This window comes from Vulpes lagopus, chromosome 14 (genome assembly GCF_018345385.1).
Source record: "Vulpes lagopus strain Blue_001 chromosome 14, ASM1834538v1, whole genome shotgun sequence".
NCBI lineage: Eukaryota > Metazoa > Chordata > Mammalia > Carnivora > Canidae > Vulpes > Vulpes lagopus.
Genome location: NC_054837.1, coordinates 29,760,822 through 29,783,333, shown reverse-complemented (window position 1 = coordinate 29,783,333; position 22,512 = coordinate 29,760,822). Strand labels below are relative to the sequence as shown.

Below are 22,512 nucleotides of genomic sequence, written 5' to 3'. Positions count from 1 at the left end.
CCCTGTGTCGATTGTTGCTCACAGGTTGAGACGAAGACTGAGCTATCCAGTGAATGTGGCCATGTGGGGGTCACTGGGGAACGTAACACCATAAAGGAACGGAAGCCTTCCTGGAGATAGATGTTCAAGAGGGATTGGCAGGGATCAAAGAAAAAAGAACTGGAGGACTATTCCAGATTAAAAGAGACTAATAAAATGACTTATTTTTTTAAAGATTTTATTTATTGGGCAGCCCTGGTGGCTTAGTGGTTTAGCGCTGCCTTCGGCCCAGGGCGTGATCCTGGAGACCCAGGATCGAGTCCCACATCGGGCTCCCTGCATGGAGCCTACTTCTCCTGCCTGTGTCTGTGCCTCTCTCTCTCTCTCATGAATAATAAATAAATAAAATCTTAAAAAAAAAAGATTTTATTTATTTATTCATGAGAGACACAGAGAGAGGCAGAGACATAGGGAGAAGCAGGCTCCATGCAGGGAGCCCGATGTGGGACTCGATCCCGGAATTCTGGGATCACATCCTGAGCCGAAGGCAGATGCTCAACCGCTGAACCACCCAGGCATCCCGAGACTAAAAGAACATAACATCTGAATGCAGCACATGAACCTTAAATCCTGGCTTAGAAAAAAAAAAAGGCATTTTGGGGACAATTGGGAAAATAGTACGGATTGGATATAGATGATATCAAGGATTTATTAATTTTCTTAGGTGTGACAGTGGTATTGTGTCTTGTAGAAGAATGTTCAAAAAAAAAAAAAAAAAAGAAGAATGTTCTTATCCTCAGAAGATCCATCCTGAAGTGTTCAGAGGTGAAGGGTCATGACAATAGTCTGGCTGGTTATCTGTGGAAGCTGAAAACCAGTTAGGAAGTTACTATGTTAATCTCAGGCGAGAGAAAATACTGGCTTAGACTAAGTTAATGGTCGTGGCTTACTTTCCTTCCAATAACTCAGTGAAAAGTAAGCGCATGTGTGTGCGAGAGAGAGCGCACACATGCATGTGGGCACACACATACATGGAAGATACCAACAGTTGTTGAATCTAGGTGGAGAGTAAGTACTTGGGTGTTCTCTACCATTTTTTTCAACTTCTCCATGTGAAAATTTCCCCCAGAATCAGAGGGGGGAAAAAAAGGGAGTGGGAGGGAGGATGAAAATCGTAAACACAGATGACTTCTCTGAATTGTCTTGCTGCCAAAGGGAAACAAAGAAATGGGGAATTGGAGGGAAACATGAGAGTCAAAGTTTTTATTTTTAAAGTCTGAGGAGACTGCAGCGGATAGTAATGATCTCCTCAGAGGGGAACTCTGACCTGGGAGATAACAGGGGCGTTTAAAGAAGCAGCTCTTGCTTACACCTCAGAATCTGGCTTCTTTAACTAGGGAGTTGATTATGACTTCTAATAATATCCTCCAAAATTGTTAAAACAATTAATCATAGTCTTACATAATTTAATGTCTTTTTTTTTTCCTGCTTAAATAGCAATATTTTTTGACTTGTTTTCTGCAGGTTGTAGGAAGTGTCCTGTATTTTACTAATTTTTGCCTTGATAAATTGGGGCAACCGCTACTAAATGAAAACCCTCAGCTTACCGAAGGATGGGAAATACCCAAGTATCCTACATAGTGAATGAAGATCTTTTATGCATCTTGCCATTAAGTTCACCTTTAAAAAAACTTACCAAATTTTGCAGAGTATGATAACTATTCCTTAATAAAATTCACTAAAGGTACCAGCAAGTCTTCAGCCACATTGTTTCTCTAGAAGGGCAAGAAATACAAGTAAAGGCAAAAAGGTTTGTGTGGGGAGTTGTTTTGTTTTCTTCTTCTTTTTAAGACTTTTTTTTAACCAAAACCATAAACTCTTTTAGCTTGAAAAATTAATATTCTTCATTGCTGGCTTACTATAAATAAAGTACAGATTAAGCTAGAATATTAATATATAGCCATATTAAATGTGTAAGTCCGTCAGCCATTTGTTGGAATTCATTAGTTCACACCTAATATTGCTCGGGTGGGTGGAAAGGTTCGTTGTTGTTGTCTTTATTATGACCTGCCCCTTCCCAAGTTACCTAAAGGAAATATAATCTGTTTGCCTCTGTTCTCTTATTAACCACTGACAAAGCACAGAGGTGACAGATCATTTGGGAGCCTAAGGGTCCTTGGTTAGAAGAGTTGGTTAAAAGTACTGTTTATTTAAATTGCTGAGTACAGGAGGTGAAAGTGTACTCATGACTGCAGATATTAGTAATCTGGGATCTGCGTGCATTCTTGTCTCTCTGGTACACTTTTGCTGTCATAGAGAATTGTATTGATTTGCTTTTATGTCTTCATTTACATTATGCACATCTTTGTTTTTTGACCAAATAGGCCAAAGCCTCACTGTTTCAATTGTGGTTCTGAAGAACATCAAATGAAAGATTGCCCAATGGTAAATTTTTCTCATATAAAAAAAAAAAAAATCTTTGAACTAGAACTTCCTAATGTTTTCCACACATTTATAGCATTGCGTTAGATAAAGAAACTTGCTATGTTAACTTTCTTTTGGTCCTTGAATGTGAAACCTTTTCAAATTTGTACTTAAATTTTAAGATCTTAGATTTTAAAAAGAATTATTACAGTGCTCTGTGTTTGAGATGAGTGAAACAGTTATTTTTTAGAGTTTATTCTAAAAACTTGATTTTATTGGAAGATAATATTGAGTAGTAAGAAGGTGACTGCTTCTTTGTTTATTTTTCTAAAACATCTACTCTTTTTTTATACTTGTTTGTTATATATTAAAACTAGGATAATCTGTTTGCTTGACCTGAAACAGAGTGCTTAGGTATACTTAACTCCTCAAATATTTCTAAACTACTTGTTTCCGTTCTTCTCAAATGCACTGTGATCTAGCCGCGGAATGCTGCTCGAATAAGTGAAAAGAGAAAAGAGTATATGGATGCCTGCAGCGAGACAAACAGCCAGAATTTCCAGCAGCGATACCATGCAGAAGAGGTGGAAGAAAGATTTGGAAGATTCAAGCCAGGAGTCATTAGGTACCTCTGTTATTTTCCCATAGAATATCATTTCCATGTCAGCAGTATTGGAGCATCCTGTGTGTTTTGAGGGTACTCATCAGGATATAGGGGTGCTCTAGCACAGCTTTCGAGAATATGCACCAGTTCATTCAGAAACGTTCATTGGAATCTCCCCCGTGGATCTGCTAAGCGCCATGTCACCATATGTGACCTAAGACTCATAGTTGTTTTAAAACATTTGAGACAGGGCAGCCCTGGTGGCTTAGCAGTTTAGCGCCGCCTTCAGCCAAGGGCCTGATCATGGAGACCCAGGATCAAGTCATCAGGCTCCCTGCATGGAGCCTGCTTCTCCCTTTGCCTGTGTCTCTGCCTCTCTCTCTCTCTCTCTCTCTCTTTCTCTCTCTCTCTCTCTTTCTCTCTCTCTCATGAATAAATAAATAAAATCTTTTTTAAAAAAAAACAACATTTGAGATAGTGTGTGTTTCCATCCAAACAAGAATCCTGTATTTTTTTTTCCCCTTGTGTTCTTTCTCAGTGAGGAACTTCAGGACGCGCTGGGTCTGACCGACAAAAGCCTCCCGCCTTTTATTTATCGGATGCGCCAGCTGGGGTACCCACCAGGGTGGCTCAAAGAGGCTGAACTTGAGAACTCAGGGCTTGCACTCTACGATGGAAAAGGTATAGTATGTTAGGTTAGATAAGTCAGCCTAAATGTTACCTTTTTTCTTTCTTTCTTAATAAGAGAACTACAGTAATATCTGATAGGAATGACTGGCTTGTTCAGTGTGTGCTGAGTTAACTAGAAAATATCTCAATGGTGTCTTCTTTATTTTTTTTCTTTATTTTTTTGTTGTTTTTTATTTATTTAAAGATTTTTTTTTTAATTTATTTTTTAAGATTTTACTTATTTATTCATGAGAGACACAGAGAGGGAGAGAGGCAGAGACACAGGCAGAAGGAGAAGCAGGCTCCACACAGGGAGCCCAATGTGGAACTCGATCCTGGGACTCCAGGATCATGCCCTGGGCCAAAGGCAACCACTCAACCGCTGAGCCACCCAGGCGCCCCAAGATTTATTTATTTATTCATGAGAGACATAGAGAGAGAGAGAGAGAGACAGACAGACAGACATAGGCAGAGGGAGAAGCAGGCACCTCACAGGAGCCTGATGTGGGACTCCATCTGGGATCCCAGGATCACAACGAGCTGAAGGCAGCCGCCCAACCACTGAGCCACCCAGGCATCCTGTTTTCTCTTTTAAAGATTTTATTTATTAATTTATTTGACAGAGAGAGAGAGAGAGAGACAGAGTGCACAAGCACGGGGAGTGGCAGGCAGAGGGAGAGGGAGAAGCAGGCTCCTTGTGGAGCAGGGAACCCAACATGGGGCTCTATCCCAGGAATCTGAGATTATGACCTGAGCTGAAGGCAGATGCTTAACCAATCCTGAGCCACCCAGGCACCCCTGTTTCCTTTGTTTTACAAGGAAGGAACTAAAATTTCATTGAGAATTACCAGATGATTATCTGGACCAGCTCAGTGACTACATAGGCCAGAGCATCAGCTCTTCCACTGGTTTTCATAAGCTCTTGTCTTCCTTAGAAATAGTGACAGAGGGATGCCTGGGTGGCTTAGTGGTTGAGGATCTGCCTTTGGCTCGGTGTGTGATCCCGGAGTGGTGTGATCCTGGAGTTCCAGGATCGGGTCCCACGTCAGGCTCCCGGCGTGGAGCCTGCTTCTCCCTCTGCCTCTGTCTCTCCCTCTCTATGTCTCTCATGAATAAATAAACAAAATCTATAAAAAAAAAAAAAAAAAAAAAGAAAAGAAAAGAAATAGTGACAGAGGGCAGCTTGGGTGGCTCAGTGGTTTAGCGCCACCTTCAGCCCAAGGTGTGATCCTGGGGTCCCAGGATTGAGTCCCACGTCGGGCTCCCTGCATGGAGCCTGCTTCTCCCTTGGCCTGTATCTCTGCTTCTCTCTCTCTGTGTGTGTCTCTCATGAATAAATAAATAAAATATTAAAAAAAAGAAATAGTGACAGAAATCTGTTCATCAGGAAATACATTAAGAAATATAGAATACATAAAGCCTCTTGTGATCTAGAACTCTCTTAGGTATCTACTCTAGAAAAATAATTCACACATATGCACAAGGAAAGGATGTATACGTATTTTTGTAGCGTTGAATATGACCATGAAAACTTAAAAACAGTGGTAAGGCCCTAAAGAAGAATGGCTAAATAAATGATGGTAGATCTAGGCTGTGGAATTCTCACAGGAATTAGAGTGGAATGAATCTGTGTGAGCTGACATGGCAAAACCTCTGTGCTGTACTGAATTTCTGCCTAATTTACCAGTGATTTCATTCATCTTACATCAAAAAAAAAAGAAAAGAAAAGAAAACAAAGAAAGAATCTGCATGGATGGATGAAACAATGCTCTATGTTTTTTTCTGAGGACGTTTATGTAAAATGTATTTTTAAAAGATAACTGGGAGCAGCCCGGGTGGCTCAGTGGTTTAGCGCTGCCTTCAGTCCAGGGCTTGATCCTGGAGACCTGGGATCAAGTCCCGCGTTGGGCTTCCTGCGTGGAGCCTGCTTCTCCCTCTGCCTGTATCTCTGCCTCTCTCTCTCTCTCTCTCTCTCTATGTCTCATAAATAAATAAATAAAATCTTTAAAAATAAATAAATAAAAGATGATAACTGAGAACTGGTTAGATTTTAGGGTTCAGATTCAGAGAAACCTTTCCTTTTTTTAAAAAAATATTTTATTTATTTATTCCTGAGAGATACAGAGAGAAGGAGGCAGACACGTAGGCAGAGGGAGAAGCAGGCTCCACACAGATAGCCCGATGTGGGACTCGATCCTGGGACCCCAGGATCATGTCCTGAGCCAAAGGCAGATGCTCAACTACTGAGCCACCCAGGCGTCCCTAGAGAAACCTTTCCTGACCATCTCATTTATTTGTCTATTAATTTATGATTTATGTATTTATTTGAGAGAGAGAGAGTATGTATGTGTACATGAGTGGGGAAAGGGGCAGAAGGAGAGAACATCCAAGCAGACTCCCATTAAGTGGGCAGCCCAACTCAGGGCTCATTTCAGGAGCCATGAGATCCGGACCTGAGCCAAATCCAAGAGTTGCCACCCAGGTGCCCCACTCTAAATCTTTTAAAAATAAAAATGTTTCAGGGTGCCTGGGTGGCTCAGTTGGTTAAGCGTCTGCCTTAGACTCAGATCATGATCCCAGGGTCCTGGGATTGACCCCCACATCAGGCTCCCTGCTCAGCGCAGATGCTGCTTCTCTCTCCCCCTCTGCCCCTTCCCCTACGTGTGCTCTGTCAAATAAATAAATTTAAAAAATCTTTTTTAATGAAAATGTTTCTGTGTATTAGGTAATTAAAAATATGTTTATTCACCAAGCCACCCCTTCTCAATTATTGCCAAAGAGTTATTTAGGACAGCCCTTTTAACATATCCCCAAGTCATGCCGACATAAAAAAGTGTCAATTCTCAAGCCAGTTTCCTTAGGTTCTCTTTTAATCTATAGATTACCCTTGTTTTTAACAAAACTGTATTTTGTCCTTTCAAGTTTTCAGGATTTTGCTACTGCATTCCCCATGGTGTGTTACTATAGCATATTCCTCTGTTCTCCATTTATTGTAATGGAATCAGTCACCAAGGACCATTGCCTATCTAAATTTTTTTTTTTTAATTTTTATTTATTTATGGTAGTCACACAGAGAGAGAGAGAGGCAGAGACACAGGCAGAGGGAGAAGCAGGCTCCATGCACCGGGAGCCCGACGTGGGATTCGATCCTGGGTCTCCAGGATCGCGCCCTGGGCCAAAGGCAGGCGCTAAACCGCTGCGCCACCCAGGGATCCCACCATTGCCTATCTAAACCTAAACCTGTTAATGATGGGTTGCAAAATGGTTATATCCTCATTCATATGTTACTTCTTAGCTTATTAGCTAGAATACTTATCTAAAGAGAAACATCTCTGATTACCTTATGTATGTAGACATCATAGGACTGGCAAAATAAATGCATGATTTATTTAGTAGTTTTCAGAATAGAAGTGGTTCCCAAATATCCTTTTGTCATCTGTAAAATGGTTTTAATAATATGTACCTCTTAAAGTTGTTATGAAGATGAACAGTTAATACTTGGAAACCATTTAAAACAGTGTCTGATACATACTAAGAATTATTTGTATATTAAATAAAATAAAGACATTGCAATAGAGCATCAGGCATATCATCAGATCAGTGCAAACTAGACTTTTAAGCAACCCACGGACGAACCTAGGTTTCCAAGATTTTCAACATTTATTTTTATTAGAGTATCCTGTTTACATTGTTTAAAAGTTCTAATTTAATGATTTAGAAAAATTGTAATTAGGGGATCCCTGGATGGCGCAGCCATTTAGCGCCTGCCTTTGGCTCAGGGCATGATCCTGGAGACCCGGGATCGAATCCCACATCGAGCTCCCGGTGCATGGAGCCTGCTTCTCCCTCTGCCTGTGTCTCTGCCTCTCTCTCTCTCTCTCTGTGACTATCATACATAAATAAATAAAAATTTTAAAAAAATTGTAATTGAAGCCATTCTCAGAATAATTCTGTTGCCATGAATATAAGCACTTGCCCAGTCTACATTTGGTCTGGAAAGGAATTGATAATTGGCATCCAGTAACATGAACCCTCTGATGGTCTGTGACAGATGGTGCTGATGGGGAAGCAGAAGCCGGAGAAACCCAACAGAACAAAAGTGTCACCTATGATCTCTCGAAATTGGTAAACTATCCAGGTTTTAATATCTCTACTCCCAGAGGAATTTCAGACGTAAGTATATAGTTTTTCTATTCTTCTGGGATGGGACACTATTATAATGATTGTTCAAAACGTTAGCTTACGTAGCAGTTACTGTTAGGGAAAGAAGTAGATGTGTCATTTGTGTGTTTAGTTTTGTAACTTCCTTTATGTTGACTAGAGTCTTTTTTAAGATTTTATTTATTCATTAGAGATACAGAATGTGCGAGAAAGAGTGTGGGCGAAGGACAGAAGGAGATGGACAAGCAGGCTCCCCACTGAACCTGACTCAGGGCTCAATCTCAGGACCCCGAGATCATGACCTGAGCCAAAGGCAGATATTTAACTGACTCAGCTACCCAGGCAACCCTATGTTAACTAGAATCTCAAGTGAAATCTTGTATTCATTTTTTTAAAAAAAAAAAAAAACAGTTTTTTTCTGATTTTTATGCCTTATGAAAAGGAGCAAAAAAAAAAAAAAAAAAGAAAAGGAGCTAAAAAGAATGGTTAGATTCTATAAATCTAAAACTATACTAAAATTAAAATATATTTTTTAAAGATTTTATTTATTTATTCATGAGAGAGACACAGAGAGGCAGAGTCATAGGCAGAGGGAGAAGGATGCTCATGCAAGGAGCCCAATGTGGGACTTGATCCCGAGTCCCAGGATCATGACCTGAGCCAAAGGCTTAACCGCTGAGCCACCCAGGCATCCCCCAATTTTTTTTAAGATATTATTTATTCATGAGAGACAGAGAAAGAGAGGCAGAGACATAGGCAGAGGGAGAACCAGGCTCCATGCAGGGAGCCCAATGTGGGACTCGATCCCAGGACTCCAGGATCATGCCCTGAGCAGAATACAGATGCTTAACCACTGAGCCACCCAGGCATCCCTATAAAAGATTGTTTTTAAAACATGGGATGGTTCTGAGGCAGTATTGTAAGTTCTATGGGACTACTTGGAAAGTAAATTTCTGCCTTTAGTAAATCTTTTTCTTTTTCTTTTTTTTGCCTTTAGTAAATCTAAGTTACTATAACTTCTTTTCCTAAGCTAAAATTCCTTCCTCCCCCCATTTTTTCTCTTTAAAGTAAAATTTCTCTTTTTTAAGTTTTATTTATTTATTAGAGAGAGAGAGAGGAAGGGAGGGAGGGAGTACAAGCCAGGGGAGGGACAGAGAGAGAGAGAAAGACTCTCCACTGAGCAGGAAGCCAGATGGAAGACTCAATTCTAGGACCCTGAGATCATGACCTGGGCTGAAAAGCAGATGCTTTAACTGAGTGAGCCACTCAGGCGCCCCTAAAATTTCTCATTCTATATAAGAATAGTTTTTTACATTTAATCCTTCCAACTTCCTTATTATGTTTTTAAGACTCAACAATGATCTTTTGTGGTAGTGATGATGGTGGTGATAAATTTCAATTAAAAAAATGCATTCTAGGAGAGGGTGTTTGTGCCTTGTGGGACGACATCCCAACATTAAAGCTCTGCTGCTTTGTAAAAAAAAAAAAAAAAAAATGCATTCTAGATGTACTTAGGAACTGAGCAGCAGAAAAGAGGCCAAAGATCTGAACTTAGCATCTAGCGAATAAATGTGAAGACAAGTGTGTAATTAATTAAGGGCTAAATTGCATGATGAACCATCAGTGCCTCTGGAAATGGTCCCAGTCCCACCCTAAATCAGAGTCCACCAGGGGCGTTCAGTAGAAATGCATGTTCTTGTATCCTACCTATCCCACCCTTAGATCTAACTAATCTGACCCTGGAATCTGTAGATTTGACAAGAGCCCAAAGTGACTTTCCTCGAGAACTGCTGTTGCATGTGCTCTTAAGATGAGAGAGAGAGAAAAGTGGTGTTGAACCATAAGGATGAAGGCTGCGTTTATTTTTTTATTTTTTAAAGATTTTATTTATTTATTCATTCATGAAAGAGAGAGAGAGAGAGAGGCAGAGACACAGGCAGAAGGAGAAGCAGGCTCCACGCCAGAAGCCTGATGTGGGACTCGATCTCAGGTCTCTAGGATCACATCCTGGGCCAAAGGCAGGCGCTAAACCACTGAGCCACCCAGGGATCCCCGAAGGCTGGGTTTAGAAAGGGAAAGAACAGAAGATGGAAGCTCAGCGTGCCTGACTATGTTAGAGATAAGCAGTGAAGGCACTGTCAGCAGGCCAGTATGTGAGGGGTGGGGAGGCCACGTCGTCACTGCCTAGAACTTTTGCTTATAATCAGTAGAAGCTTTTTGGCCCAGGTGATTTTGTCAGGTAGGCGTTTAGTATTAAGTTCAGATTATTTTGCAGGTGGAGTTGGTTGGGGTTTTTTTTTTTCCTGGGTGCACCATCATCTTTATTAATCCTCCTAAAAAGGAAAAGTCATGTGTGAAGCAAAAATGTGATTTGAGACTTCAACTTCACAAAATCTCAAAAGTATGGGCAGCTCCGGTGGCTCAGCGTTTTAGCACCGCTTTCGGCCCGGGGTGGGATCCTGGAGACCTGGGATTGAGTCCCACGTCAAGCTCCCTGCATGGAGCCTGCTTCTTCCTCTGCCTGTGTCTCTGCCTCTCTCTCTCTCTCTCTCTCTCTCTCTCTCTATCTCTATCTTTATCTCTATCTCTCTCTGTCTCTCATGAATAAATAAATAAAATCTTTTAAAAAATTTATATATATCAAAAGTATGATGTTTTCCAAATCCAGGCTTGTTTTTCCCTTCTTTTTTCTTCATTAGGAATGGAGGATGTTTGGGTCCATACCAATGCAGGCGTGTCAACAGAAGGACGTGTTTGCCAATTACCTTACTTCTAACTTCCAAGCGGTAAATAGCTTCTTAAGCATGTATTGCCTATAATCTGTGGGATTTTGTAACTCCTAAGCATCTTATTGCACTTAGGCTTTGTAACATACTCTGTACTCTGTGTTTTCTGATGAATCACAAGGACAAGGGTAGCTACATTCACCATTAACCTACACTTTGCTCCAGATTGGTTTTCTGCATGGAATTGAAGGGAAGGTGTGGTGTCTTATTCTTTGTTTACCCCACTAACTTGTGCTTGGCTTGGCTCCTCTGTCAGCCAAGTCTGAGGTCTGGCAGCAAGAGGTCTTCGTCCCAGTCCAGCCCTAGCAGCCCAAAGAAGCAGAAGAAGGAAAGCAGCTCAGGAGCCTCGCCTGCAGATATGGAGCTTGACTCCGGTAGGTTTCATCTCATGGTCTTGATTTCACCGAGAAGGTAGAGCGAATGCTCTATTAGGAAGGGGGGCTGCTTATGGCACTAGCAGAATGCTTTGATCTTATCCTTGGAGATGAGAACTTCACCCCTACTACTGATACAAGGTAAGGTGGAAGACAGCTTGGTGTGAGGACCAAGGGGGCTAGCTGAGTTCCTGAGTCTGCCAAGCCTACCTACCCGTCCCAGTGGGCCTGGATCTGGACTGCCCCCCAAATAGGGGCAGTGCTCTGGAAAGCAGTAGAAAGTGTTCTACTTTAGCAGCTCCATCCTAAGAGGGAGAAAGGCAGAGCTGAGCCAGGCTTTTCCAGTTACTCTTCCCATTCTTTGTACCCCAACTTGGTAAGTTGTACTTCCTTCCCAGGACAGAGAGGCCATGAGGAAAATCTGTCCTGGAAACCCACAGTGGAACAAAGGCTTTGCCCTCTGATATTTTTCTGGCTTTTTATTCCTAATCCTCTGGGCTTAGGCATGGAAGCTATGGCCAGCCAGGACCATGACACTCCTCAGCAGTGGATCAGGACAGGCACACACCCACTTTTCTGTCTCCGATCCCTACTACCAACCACTCCACTGGTCTTTGGGACTTCCCCTTGGGACTGCTGGTGTGTAGTCTAGATTTTGCCCCTAGAAAGCTCTGGAATGAATCAGAACTTTATATCAGGACTGCGAAGCTACTCTGAATCCAAGACTGAAAAACTCCTTCCTTGCCTCCCTCCCTCCCCTCCCATCCCAAATTATGCCCAGCTATTTGGTCCTGTTCGCATGTCAGATGGCAATGTTAAGATGAAGTGCATTTATTTATTTATTAAGGTTTTATTTATTCATGAAAGACACAGAGAGAGAGGCAGAGACATAGGCAGAGGGAGAAGCAGGCTCCCTGCAGGGAGCCTTACGTGGGTGGGACTCCATCCCCAGACGTAGGGTCACTCCCTGAGCTGAAGGTGGAGGCTCAACCACTGAGCCATCCAGGTGTCCCGATGAAGTGCATTTAGATACCCTACCCTAGTAGTAAGATGGCTAGCAATACAGATCACCCCAATTTGTGAATCTCCTTATTTTTAAATTCCCAGGGAGAATTTAAAGGTCACAGATAAATCCCCTTAAAATCCAAGGTAATTAAAGTCCAAAATCAAAGCACCCCCCCCAAACATTTTCCCACAAGTTTTGCTCCGCTTAGTCTCAGCCACAGGAGTTCTTGATGCCAGAATAGAGAGCACAGACAGGGCATTGAGTAGCTACAGACTGATGTCAGTATCCATCTTGCTTTCCACAAGGTTGGCAAGTTCATAACAGAATTATTACAGCCTTTGCCATATTCATGAAATTTGGCTCTGCCAAATTCTCCAAAGCTTAAAGGCAGTTGTCCCAGACAAAATTACATTCCTGGAGGCCAACACTTAGCCAAGATTTCCGAGTGGAGGGCAAAAGTCTTATTGTCTGTCTGAGGGATTCCAGTCGGTGCCAGTTACCTGCCTCCACCACCTGTGGACTTAAATTCGGTTGGAAGGAAACGCCCACAAGAAGTGAATTTTGGTCTTGAGCACTTAGAATATCTATGGAGAGGAGCCACCTATGCTTGGCATTTTGAAATTCTTTTTTAGAGTAGGGGGCAAAGGGACACCTGGGCAGCTCAGCTGTGGGGCGTCTGCCTTTGGCTCAAGGTGTGATCCTGGAGTCCTGGGATCAAGTCCCACATCAGGCTCCCTGCATGGAGCCTGCTTCTCCTTCTGCCTATGTGTCTGCCTCTCTGTCTGTGTCTCTCTTTTTTTTTTTTTAAGATTTTATTTATCCATTCATGAGAGAGACAGAGAGAGAAGCAGGCTCCACACAGGGAGCCCAATGTGGGATTCGATCCCAGGACTCCAGGATCACGCCCTGGGCCAAAGGCAGGCACTAAACCACTGAGCCATCCAGGGATTCCCCGTCTCTCTGTGTCTCTCATAAATAAATAATTAAATAAAATATTTAAAAAATAATGTAGGGGGCAGAGGAAGAAGAAAGAGAATCTTAATCAGGTTCCACGCCCAACATGGAGCCTGATGTGGGGCTCAATCTTACCACTCTGAGATCATGACCTGAGTCGAAATCAAGAGTCAACACTTAACTGACCAGGCTACCCGGGTGCCTCTGTTTTGAACCTTTTGAGACATCGTTTCTGTGTCTCAGAGTGGGGATTTGTGGTGACACACTCCCATCACCGGGTCCACAAACTTCCATGCAGGTATTTTAAGTCCAGTGTGACAGGAGCATCATTTATTTCCTGTTAGGGGAACTGCTGAGGCCTGAGGAACCTGCTTCCCAGGGGAAGTTCCCCCCTCTCCCCAATCATTAACCAGCCCAGAGCCACCCTGAACCCCCTATGGTGAAGTGAGACTCTTCATCCTAAGGCCAGAGTCTTGAGAACCCAAGCACTCCCCCACGTTCCCTCTACGGCTCTCAGGCTGGAGTGGGATTTGGCGTGGAAGACCATGTGCATGCCTCACGACCCTGGGATCAACAGTGCTCACAGAACACTGGGTGTCTAAGGCAAATGGGACCATTCAGAACAAAGATTATTTATGCCTTGTGCATAAGAGTCCTGAGATGTGTCATTTCCATAGCATACAGTCAGGTCTGGCACGGGCGCATCTCCTGAGCCGTGGTGGTGCCACACGGTGAGCTGAGCCAGGGCCCCGAGACTCCCTTTGTCAGCCATGCCTTAGCTCTCCAGCTCACTCTCACCCCGTGGTCTCTGACAGAATTCTGTCCTCAGTGGTGCCTGGTATGGGGCCTCTGCTGGTGTCTGTACTCATCTGCCTGCTTGCACAAATTTGCCGGGTGTGGTTCAAGGTCCCAGGCAACTTGCTAAAGGCCCTCTAGCCTCTGCCATGGGCACTGGCAACTGGATGTGTTGATAAGCTTCTGCCTCTTCAGAAAAACCGTGCTTATAAGTGAAGTCACTATAAGGTGGACTCACCTGCTGAGAAGAAAAGACCATGTGGCAAGGGTTTGCTTGCCCAAAACACAGACTTAAAAGATGAGCCAGTATGAGTCTCTACAAAATACCAGGATCAGAACACTGACCACACACTAAAGCTCAAGGCCTGAAGCCATATGTCTTGACCACACTGTGTCCCCATGCATCTCTCCATCCCCAGTCATTCCTTCATTCTGTTGAAATTTCTGGTGTTTCCCCTCTACTCATCAGATGTCAGGGGCTTTGAGAGTGCTTAATAGCAACCTACTTTTCCACCTAGGTTCTTTTTTTTTTTTTTTTTTTTTTATTTTTTTATTTATGATAGTCACAGAGAGAGAGAGAGAGGCAGAGACACAGGCGGAGGGAGAAGCAGGCTCCATGCCCCGGGAGCCTGATGTGGGATTCGATCCCGGGTCTCCAGGATCGCGCCCTGGGCCAAAGGCAGGCGCCAAACCGCTGCGCCACCCAGGGATCCCTCCACCTAGGTTCTGAACAACTTTTAAGTGATCAGTAATCATATATTACGTCACCAGGACCAGATTTTAGGGTGCTTAGTGCAAGAGCCATGACGGTCTACTAACTGAACCGTGCTAGCTTGTGAACACCCAGGTATGTGGTCCTTAAGTGAGGCAGGCCTTCCCACCCCCGGTACAGCTCTCATCCAGCCTCTTCCTGCCCTACAGGGGCAGAAGTCCAGAAGGAGGAGCAGTGCGCATGGCCTCTGTGGACAGCCCACTCCCAAGAAGAGGCATTGAGTTGGTCTCACTATCATTTTCCTGTGGAAAACTTTATTAGCAAGTGATGAATATAAGTGAAGCGGATCCCCTGTTGCAGACACGCATGTTTAGTGATTTAGTTTGGAATTATGAACTAGAGTTGCCTACATGTCTTTTCCCCATGGATGTTGACATTCTCCTGTCAAGAATGCACTCCACGATATTCTGTGCAAAGGAAGCTCGGGTTAGGCTTTGGAATGATTTGTTCTTAAATGAGTAAGGTGCATTGGTTGTAAAAGAAAAGACTTCTTTTTTTTTTTTTTTTTTTTTTAAATTTTTTATTTATTTATGATAGGCACACAGTGAGAGAGAGAGATTGGCAGACACAGGCAGAGGGAGAAGCAGGCTCCATGCACCGGGAGCCCGATGTGGGATTCGATCCCGGGTCTCCAGGATCGCGCCCTGGGCCAAAGGCAGGCGCCAAACCACTGCACCACCCAGGGATCCCAAAGAAAAGACTTCTGATGAGAGTTCTGTCCTCCCTGTCGCGAGCTCCTCCCCTCCTCCTATGTGGTGTGTTGTAGTGAAGAGTGCCAGTGGTGTCCTCGTGAGTCCCAGACTGAGAGGTGCCATTCATATGTACGCGCATCCACCCTTCTTCATATTGGCCCAGTTTCTAGCTGGTTCCGCAAATCCCAGCAGTACCTCAGTAATAACGTCTTTGTTCAGGTCCACTCTCCTGATGGCTCTCCCTGCCCGCCCGCCCCCCCCCCCCCCCCCCCACTGGTGTTTTTGTGTCGTTTCTGCCCTTAGTTGTTCTTTATGTTTCTGAGTAAGTTGATTTCTTAAAATTTAAGTGACAGCACGTTACTGACCTCACAGGTCTTATTGCCCAGCCAAGAAAGTTCAGACTGGTTTTTGCATAGCCGTCGAGATCATGGTAGTTGAAGTTGCCAAATTTTAAAAATCTGTGCTATTTAAGCCTCTCTACTAGACCCTGAGGACAAGAAGATTCGTGGGACACAAGCGCTGCCTTAAGTTTCCAGTATTGTCTCCCAGGGAGGGCAGAGGTCTAAATGTCACTTTAGTATAAATGCAGTGGCCCGTAGTGATAACAGAGCCACAGAGCTGGTTACAGACCGTAGGGGTGTCACTGAGGAAAAGCTGAGCTGCTCTGCTGGATGAGGTCAAGACCCTGATCAGGACAGACCCGGAGCTGCATTCTAGGGATAAATTCAAGAATTTACCTAGTAGGTTAGGGCGTTTGAGTCCATGGGAAGTTCAGATGCAGAGCATGAGACATCACGGCACACTGGTTGGTCCAACAGAGGAGTGACACCTGGGATTTAAACCCAGCAGTAAAAAATGGCATGGTGAAGTAGGCGGATTCTTGGTCAGAGAGGGCCTTCCAAGGCACAGATCAGCCTTTGTTCTGTAAGTGATGGCAGCACTGAAGGGTTTCTAATGAGGTGGGAAGGTTAGTGATTTGTAAAGATTGATGCTTTACAAAGGTGAGAATAGTTTGGACAGTGGATATAAGGAAGATGAGTCCAAAGGCACGGATGACTCCAATATTCTGAATATAATGTCATGGCTGTGACAATCTGCAGGAGAGCATGGACCCCAGAGAGCCAAGGACCAGGGGTCGGGGGCAGAGGGAGAGGAGAGACTCTCAGGTGATGAACAGGTCCAGTTTGGGAACAGCTAGACGCCACCCGTGGTACCATTGGTGAGAACAGCATGGAGTCCAGCTTTGAGGGAAAGATCTGTTGTTTCAGACAGGACGGATCTATTGTGAGTGGGACATATTCTAGGTGGTGAGGACCAGTGGGCAGTGAGCTCCATGAACCCGTAGTTCAGGTGGGCAGTCTAGACCAGAGGTACAGAACCGGGAGACAGGGCCGGGGGTATCGCATCCTGCCTCCTCAGCTTGGTCTCCTGCAGCAGCGGCCCACCCAGCCTGTGTTTCCTGCCATCGCCCTCCCCAGGCCCCCATCTGCAGAGCCTACAGACCACCTAGAAATCACTCTGCCTCTAGGCCATCATTCATGTTTTTCCTTACTCTGAGCTGGTGCACACAGCATGCAGCAGGATTTCCAGGGGTTTTGTTTAAGTTCCGGGCACTGGGAGAGCCTGTAGCCCTCCCTACAGGTGTTCTTTTCAGGTGGCAGTGGTTATGGTACCTGAGCATCCGGGGTGTTCCCCTCCCTGGCCAGCTTATCTGGCCACTGACTCTCTGGGTGCACCTGAGTTCAAATGAGAAATGTTGGTAAACGCAGATGCTGCGACCACTTCAGTTTCTTAACTGTTCTCTTGCAGATGCGGAGGTCCCACACAGCTCTCCAGGCGGAGCTTTTCAGTTCCAGCCCCCTCTGCCCCCTGGCACTCCTCCTCCCCTGCCACAGGGGACTCCTCCGCCCATCTTCACCCCTCCACTCCCCAAGGGCACCCCACCACTGACTCCCAGCGACTCGCCCCAGACCAGAGCAGCATCCGCAGCTATGGATGAGGACTCGCTGACTTTGGAAGAACTTGAGGAACAGCAGAGGCGGATCTGGGCGGCCCTTGAGCAGGCCGAGAGCGTGAACAGCGATTCTGATATTCCCGTTGACACGCCTCTCACTGGGAACTCGCTTGTCTCTTCTCCTTGTCCACATGAGCTAGACCTCCCGGTTCCTGAGGGGAAACCCTCTGAAAAGCAGAGGCCTGAGGAACCTGAGGGACCAGACGTTTGTACAAAGAAATTGGAAGTTGAACATTCTCTGAGCCCAGATTCTGAGCCTCCGTTGCTTTGTCAGGAGGAGGAGGAAGAGTCTGTTCAGATCGACTCTAAAGATGCTCTTGATAACGGCAATGGCGTGTCGAACTGCGATGTTAGTAACGGAGGCGGTCAGAAGCTCCTCCATGTGGACACCAGCCCTTCCACAGCCACGAAGATTCACAGCCCTGTACCTGACATGAGCAAGTTCGCGACTGGAATAACGCCATTTGAATTTGAGAATATGGCCGAATCTACTGGAATGTACCTCAGGATAAGAAACTTGTTAAAGAACTCTCCCCGAAACCAGCAGAAAAACAAAAAGGCCTCCGAATAACTGCTTGACATAGCAGGAAGAGCTATTTAATTATCTATAACTTTGTTTTGTTAATTAGTAACAACTGGAGATAAATTGTTTTCAGATTTTTCTCTCCCATGTAAAAACCTATCCAAAGCTTAATTGTGGCCTGAAGTCAGGCCTGTTTTAAAGAACAGAACAGAAAGACTGGGCTTGCTGGTTTACTATATTTTATTCTTACTGATAAAAACTTGGGGTGGGAGGGGGCTGAGAATGTAAGTACGAGCTGGTTTAGAGATAGTTTGCTAAGGTTTCTACTACTTTTGGATTGTGTCTGTCAAGAGTGATTGATGGTTTTTATCTGTCTTTTGTACATTGTTTTCCCTTTCTACATTTTGCTAATTATCCTGTATATAAGTTTAATATATCATTTTTTAAAAGAAAAAAATTCTAACCATTTTAAATTCATATTTCAACTCTGACAACCAAATGAGAAAAAATCAGGGATGAGCAGCTTTACCCCATTTGGGGTATTTTTGTAAGTGATTTACACACATCAATTTTAATAACACTTTTACTTTTTTGTAACTTCATTCCTCATATAAGTTTGCTATACAGGTATGTTCATCTTTGTGTACAAAGGTTTAATAAATTAGCTTTCATATACATTATCTAAGACTTTGAATATAAAAAAAGTGATTCACAGTGTATACAACCTTGTTAAGTTTGAACATGAATTATGTGGTTGCAAAAATTAGTGGTAGCAAAGAAAATCTAGGAAAACTTGCATTTTTCAGTGTTCTTTCAGCCTTAACTGCAGCAAAATCTTTTAAAGTAATTATTTTGGGAAAAAAAGGGGGGGGGCGCAGCTAGCCTTTGTACAAAAATGACTTTCTAGATTTGAACCCTAAGGTAATTAATACTTAGAAAGAAAAGGTAAACATAAACAAGTTGCTTTTAATTGTCAGCTATTTGAGATAGAGCTGGACTATGTTGTCTTTAAACGGAATGCCATTACATTGTTAACAGTCGCATCCCTGAAAATAAACGACTTAAACAATTAGTCTCAGGTATTGTGATCCTGCCCTCAGGCCAGCAGAGGGAGCAAACTACAACCAATCCAGACCATTCCAAATTTCTTTCTTTCTTTAAGATTTTATTTATTTATTCTTGAGAGACAGAGAGAGAGAGAGGGACAGAGACACAGGCAGAGGGAGAAGCAGGCTCCATGCCAGGAGCCCGATGTGGGACTCGATCCTGGGACTCTAGAATCACGCCCTGGGCCAAAGGCAGGCGCTAAACCACTGAGCCACTCAAGCGTCCCGTATTTCTTTTTTCATTTTGAGAAATTGAATAACCACATTCACTCTTCTATAAACAGGAAAAGGAAAGAAAATCCTAGGAAGGGGGCAATTTTCAAGGCCCTCACAGAATGTGCTAGAAATGGAATAAAATGTTAAATATTTGGTTTTTTCCCTCCGAGTTGAAGTACATAATAAAAGTAATCCTAGTCTACCATAGTGGTTTTATATACGTTATCTTGCTCAATATTTTTGTCAGGTACGTATAATAGCACCACATGTATATAACCTGAGGAAACTGGTGGCATTGAGAGGTTACAGGGACTTGTCAAAGTGCAAGAAGTGGTTGTTGACAGGCCAGTCTCCAGCTGAAGATTGGTTGTAGAAGTAAAATGCCCCTATAAAGATACCTTGGAGCACCAGCGAGGAACACCTAGGTGTTCTCTTTTTTTTAAAGATTTATTTATTTATTCATGAGAGAGAGACAGGAGCAGGCAGGCTCCCTGCAGGAGCCTGATGCAGGACTCGATCCCGGGACTCCAGGATCACGCCCTGAGCCAAAGACAGACGCTCAACCGCTGAGCCACCCAGGCGTCCATCCCTAGGCATTCTCCTTAGCATAAACCACAGGTCTCAAGTTAAAGTGTGTTCATGGCTTTACCCCATGTTCGTAATCCCCATGGTGTAGATATGGTTAACTTCATATTTTAGAGGAAGTGCCTATGACACGCAGCTGGTGAGTCACCTGGTGACCCTAACTCTAGAGTGCTCTGACCCCCACATCCATGCTTTTCACCACCGTGCTGCCGCCTTGTCAAAAAGCGTTATAAAAGCACTAGTTTCTCCAAAATTGGCTTCTATTTTTTACTTGTTCAATTACTTATCAAGACACACAGGTAAGTTCCATGTACTTGGGGACACTGCAAGGAGAAAATGGTAGGATCTGCTTCTAGGAGCCTACAAACCAGCAGTAGACAGTGGCTCCCTCTTAGTCACAAGGTCCACTGAGCGGCCAAGAAAGAGGACAAGGTTCTTTGACCACCTGGGGCAGTGGGAAGAGTGCATAGGGAGGACTGGCTTCAAATTCATAGGACTGTGAGCTCGAGTGTTCGTTTGCAAGGTACTTAAAGACTCCTGAAAAGAGAAGCTCTGAGCTAAAGCTTAGAGGGGAGGTAGAAGGACTCTACAGACAAAGCAAGCGTTAAATGTACAGATGATGGCATGAATAACAAGCAGGAACACTCAAGAAATGCAGGGTGGTAGAAAAAAGGACTTTGAAAAGGGTTGTTGACTCATCACTACTGAGAACTCTTGATTGTTTTACTATGGGATTTGAATTTTATTAGGGAAAAGGATCTGCTTAAAGATCTTTCAGTGAGGGGGTGGCATCGTCCAAGCGGGATTTTTTAAAAGATGCATCCTAAAGCCGAATTGAGAAAATGAATTGGAGAGGAGACCTTTCGCAGAAGGAAGCCTCCCCCAAATGGAAAGTAGTTGCCTTCGGAGGGTGCCCCATTTTTAAACTCTGTTCTACTTGCTGTATCTGAGTATTATGGAGAGGGCTGGGCTGAACAACAGGTTGTTGTGTGGACTTGTCGGTGCACAGATCTCCGGGTGTGGGCAGGTGAGGTCATAAGCAAACACTTGTACTTCAGGATGGACTTGGAGCCGGGCTGGGGACCGGTTTCTCATCTTTGCCTTGGGTTAGAAGGAATGTGGATTGGAATACAGGTTGCTAAAACAAGACCAGTTGTCATCTTGGGCAAGTGCGTGGAAAAAGGCACTGCCCTCACTAAAGCCAAATACCTGATTCCTTCTTTCGAAAGCTTGCATTTCCTTAGGTGGTCAAAAAGAGCCTGCTTTCTACCAACAACTGTCTTTCTCCTAGTTGCTTCTATTCTTGAGGCTCTCTGCTGGAACCATTTTGCCCTTCTGTGTCATACTTTGTAGACTGTCATTAGCACGCAAAGCCAACAGGGTGTTGGAGCAATTTTGAATACCCAGGTGGTTTGTAAGGCATGACTCAGTTCCCAAGAAGTCAACATGTACACACAGCCTGTGCTTTTCTTCAGAAGTGAGGAAAGTCCTTTTTCCTTTAACCTAATGTATGCATTGATTTAATGGTCTAAATTCACTTTAGAATGTTCGGGATGAAATTATTTTGTTGAAGCATTCATAAATTGTTCTTAATTACAGAGCTATTTCTCTATTAAATTGGAAGTCTCTGAATGGGCATGTTTTGCAAATCACCAGCAATTTAGGTAGAATGTTTATGGAATATTGGAGTGGAGGGAAAATGTGACAGCTGTCTAAAAGGGAAATAAATATATATATAAAATTATATATATAGGCTCCTAAAGAAATAACTGCATTTGAGGGGGAGGGGGAATGGAAGGAGACTGTAAAATTAAGTGGAAAGACCTTGCTCCCTATTTATTAGTTGCAGAGCACGTATTTGTCATTCATATTTGGATTTTGAATTTGTGGATTTTGTAATTTAGAAAACCAGTCCTCTAAAATTCACATCCCATACACTTCTAACTAGTTGATGCTAAATGTCTATGCATTAGATTTCACTTCTAATTAATCTCCATTTGCAACTATACTCCTTCATAACTATTTAAAGAGTAAAATCAGAGGTTTGATTTTTTTCTTTAAAATCTTGACTTTGAATTATAAGCAGAGGGAGTAACAAAGCCATCAATTTAAAGGGAAATCTCCTATAAAGGAAACCCACACCATTCTCCTTCATACAGTATAGAAATTTATTTTTTTTACCTATTTTCTAAACCCCAAACTTTTTTCTTTCCCAAAATGGAAAGTCTTGATTTTTTTATTATAAATGTAATACAGTTTTGTTTTTATAAATTTAAACAGAATGGCATAAAGCCCTTTATAATCACAGCTTTCAGAGAAAAAAGTCATTGTTTATGGTTTGGTATACCTTCTTCCTGAGCAAATACATGCAACTAAGAATTTTTAAAAATGTTTTATATGTAGAAGTGTGTTTCAATAAAAGTGAGATTATGCTGTACTCATAAGTATTTGAAGTCTAGTTATTGTTATTTTATTCATTTATTTTAATTTTTTATTTTTTAAAGATTTTATTTATTTATTCATGAGACACACAGAGAGAGGCAGAGACACAGGCAGAGGGAGGAGCAGGCTCCATGCAGGAAGCCTGATGTGGGACTCGATCCCAGGACTCCGGGATCACACCCTGAGCTAAAGGTAGATGCTCAATTGCTGAGCCACCCAGGCATCCATAGTTATTGTTATTTTTTAAATATTTTTTTTGTTTTAAGGGCCCCTGGGCAGCTCAGTCAGTTAAGTGTCTGCCTTTAGCTCAGGTCATGATCCCGGGGTCCTAGGATTGAGTCCCCCATTGTTGGGCTTCCTGTTTAGGGGGGAGCCTGCTTCTCCCTCTGCCTCTGTCCCTCCACCTGGTC

The 22,512-nt window shown here is 43.4% G+C and overlaps 1 protein-coding gene across 3 annotated transcripts in view; it reads left to right on the top strand.

The window, feature by feature from the left end:
* Positions 1-19,462, top strand: part of ZCCHC8 (zinc finger CCHC-type containing 8) — a 33,077-nt gene extending 13,615 nt beyond the window's left edge. The window contains exons 5-13 of one of the 3 annotated variants that reach the window (XM_041728980.1): positions 1,504-1,607; positions 1,724-1,789; positions 2,364-2,424; positions 2,886-3,028; positions 3,546-3,688; positions 7,728-7,849; positions 10,537-10,623; positions 10,880-10,997; positions 17,026-19,462. In XM_041728980.1, coding sequence (XP_041584914.1) covers positions 1,504-1,607; positions 1,724-1,789; positions 2,364-2,424; positions 2,886-3,028; positions 3,546-3,688; positions 7,728-7,849; positions 10,537-10,623; positions 10,880-10,997; positions 17,026-17,801 — 1,620 coding nt within the window. In that variant the 3' untranslated portion in view covers positions 17,802-19,462. The remainder of the gene's footprint in view (positions 1-1,503; positions 1,608-1,723; positions 1,790-2,363; positions 2,425-2,885; positions 3,029-3,545; positions 3,689-7,727; positions 7,850-10,536; positions 10,624-10,879; positions 10,998-17,025) is intronic. The other 2 variants (XM_041728979.1, XM_041728981.1) reach the window with 2 other exon arrangements.
* The last annotated feature ends 3,050 nt before the right edge of the window (positions 19,463-22,512 follow it).